General features: G+C 40.9%; 1 protein-coding gene across 1 annotated transcript in view; it reads left to right on the top strand.

The window, feature by feature from the left end:
* The window catches only part of asah1b (N-acylsphingosine amidohydrolase (acid ceramidase) 1b), a 4,787-nt gene extending 2,014 nt beyond the window's left edge, over positions 1-2,773 (top strand). Inside the window, exons 7-14 of the mRNA XM_005936757.3 lie at positions 12-57; positions 141-285; positions 411-465; positions 547-628; positions 1,107-1,238; positions 1,777-1,900; positions 2,018-2,074; positions 2,173-2,773. Of these exons, the coding sequence (XP_005936819.1) occupies positions 12-57; positions 141-285; positions 411-465; positions 547-628; positions 1,107-1,238; positions 1,777-1,900; positions 2,018-2,074; positions 2,173-2,262 (731 nt within the window). The 3' untranslated portion in view covers positions 2,263-2,773. The remainder of the gene's footprint in view (positions 1-11; positions 58-140; positions 286-410; positions 466-546; positions 629-1,106; positions 1,239-1,776; positions 1,901-2,017; positions 2,075-2,172) is intronic.
* The last annotated feature ends 166 nt before the right edge of the window (positions 2,774-2,939 follow it).

Genomic DNA, 2,939 nt, shown 5'->3' with positions numbered 1-2,939 from the left:
GCTTTTTTCAGGTAACCTCATTCATGGCAGAAACTTAGACTTTGGTCTATTTATGGGGTAAGTTTATCAGTTTCACAGGTTTCAAATTTTAAGCCAAGTCTTGCCTCCGATGGGTTAAAAGAGCATGTTCTTCTTCAAAGCTGGGACGTGAAGAACAAGTCGTGGATCATTAGCGAGAGGCTGAAGCCTCTCGTGGTCAACCTCGACTTCAAGAGAAACAACCAGACAGTCTTCAAGTCGACAAACTTTGCCGGTTATGTTGGCATGCTCACCGGCATCAAGCCTGTGAGTCATTTAGTAGCACATCTGAGGACTCAATCGGCATAAAACATTATTTAAGGCAGCAGAGTTGCCTATGCTCTTTGTAGTTGTGGAAGTACAGAAGATTAAAAGGAAAGTTTCTCTTGCAGAACATCTTCACCCTGACTATGAACGAGCGCTTCAGCCTCGACGGAGGATACATTGGTGAGCTTTTGGGGTTCTACACGTGTTCAAGATCAGATGTTTTGTCATTGTTTGTCAACGTGTTGATCTGCTCTCATGCAGGAATCCTGGAGTGGATCTTGGGACAAAGAGATGGGATGTGGATGAGCTTTCTCACTCGATCAGTCCTAGAAAATGCAACCAGGTATTCTTTGATACTTAAAGCAGATTTTTGGCCACTAATGAGCACCAAGACAGTGTGACAGTGTGCCTTTTCGTGTTAATGTGTTGAAGTGGGAGGCAGTGAAACGCTGCAGTGCCCGACTATAACAAGACAAAAGTAGATTTAAGTAGAAGATTAAGTTTTGCTGTTATTTGGTACGCAGTGCATCCACTGTTTGATACATCTTAGGGATTTCAATGGCACTGTTAGTAATAAATTAGTTTGTTCTTGTTTTTTTTTAGCGATGATCTCTCCTTTTGAGTTTTTGAAAAATAAAGCATAAGAATATCAGATTATAAATCATTGAAAGAAATCATATTAAAATGATTAGAAAATAAAATTCTTTCATTGGAAAGAAAGTTTCACTACAACATAAGAACTGAGTTAAAGCGCATTGTAGTTTCTTTGGTGAATCAGTTTCTGCGAACAATATTTATATTTTTATTTTTTCCCTCTTCAGCTACGAGGAAGCTAAAAGTCGTCTGGCTCAGACCAAGCTGCTCGCTCCAGCCTATTTCATCCTTGGAGGAAACAGCACAGGACAGGGCTGCATCATCACCAGGTCTAGGCTGCTCAGCATTGATATCTTGGAGTAAGTACTGCTGCCTAGATCAAGGCCACTTAATATTAAATGTGTGTTGAACAACACAGAACCTTGTATTCTTGGATAAAGGGATGATAGATCACCCTCATGAGGTCCTGCAAAAATCTCAGTGTAGATCTGTGGCGATTTGGTAGCTAGAGATCATAGAAAGTGATTATTTTGGTTACTTGTAAACCTTCAGGCAAGCGACTAAAGAGACTACCAGTAAGAATTGATAATACCATTGATCGATATAACTGATAAATACATTAGAGGGTCACTGAGGTACCCAGATCCTGATCTGCAAGCAATGGGCTGGCAGCTTTAAAGCAATGCGTGACAAGCGTATCGCTTCCTGTTTGTACATGGCTTAAGGCGCTAAAATCCAACACACAGCAAAAGTACTGGATCATGAGTCAGTGATGCTGCTTTCCTCATGCTCTCATGATTTGTTGCTTAACTAGCAGCTGAGGTCAGATGGTAAACAGTCCAGTTACTTGCTGTTATTGCATGTCACACACTGAAGTTTGACCAACTTGTTCCTCAGGATTGATCTGAAGCTGGGCCGGTGGTACGTCCTGGAGACAAACTACGACCACTGGAAGGACCCTTTCTTCCTGGATGACCGCAGGACTCCGGGCATGAAGTGCATGAATCAGACCACACAGGCTGTGAGTACTGAAGACGCCCACTTCCTGTCCAGAACTGACAGAATTCTGTCAGAAACCTGGCTTTAGGTCTGAGTCTCTTATCACCTTTTGATCATTTCTTTTGTTTTATTTAAATAGAACATCTCAGTGAAGACAATGTATGATGTGCTGTCAACCAAACCAGTGCTGAATAAGGTGAGCATTTTATGATTGCCGGGACTTATAAAATTAAAGACTACTGTACTTTGATCGGCTGTAACTACTTTCTCCTCCTCGATTTACTTTCTTTCCAGTTGACCACATACACGACACTGATGCAGGTCTCTGAAGGCAAGCTGGAGTCCTACATCAGGGACTGCCCAAACCCATGCATGCCGTGGTGATTCTCTAGACACTGAATCCTGATCAGTTTGGAAGTGCTTCCTGGCACAGAGACACTCAACTGATCCTTTGGATAAAACTCTAAGCTTTTTTACAGCAACCAGTCACCTGATCCAGTTTCATGTCACTCCAGCATTTGTTTTGCAAGCAGTTTAGTAATACTTTCAACTCTGAGAATCCCAAATCCTTTTTTTTCCTCTTCTAATATAAAAGAAACGTGCCTGATTTTGTTTTTCCACTGTAATTATTTGTATTTTAGGACAAGTCTATAAGTTAAGGGCTTAGGAAACGTGTGTCTGTGTGTGTGTCTGTGTGTGTGTCTGTGTGTGTGTCTGTCAATTCCAGCTCACTCTTGTCAAATACGTCAATAACAGTTAAGTTAGAGGAACTTAATGATCTGCCACCACATGACTGACATGTTACACAATGACAATGACAAATGTGCATCGGTACTGAACTACTTCCTTTTTCACTGTTTTAAATTATGACTATTAAAAGAATTCTAATAATGAATGCTCTGTTTTTAATTTAAAGGACAGTCCAACCTCTAGTGCTACTTATCCATCGAAATGGTTTTGATGTTAACTTCCCACTCTTGGAGATACTGGCTATAAACGTTGCTTCTGACTATAACTGAATTAGAGGGCCCTTAGTTCTTAAGGGCCCTCAAACCAAATTT

The sequence above is a fragment of the Haplochromis burtoni genome, unplaced genomic scaffold, assembly GCF_018398535.1.
Source record: "Haplochromis burtoni strain Fernald_Lab_line unplaced genomic scaffold, NCSU_Asbu1 Contig_213, whole genome shotgun sequence".
NCBI lineage: Eukaryota > Metazoa > Chordata > Actinopteri > Cichliformes > Cichlidae > Haplochromis > Haplochromis burtoni.
This window is presented reverse-complemented; position numbering and strand designations above follow the sequence as displayed.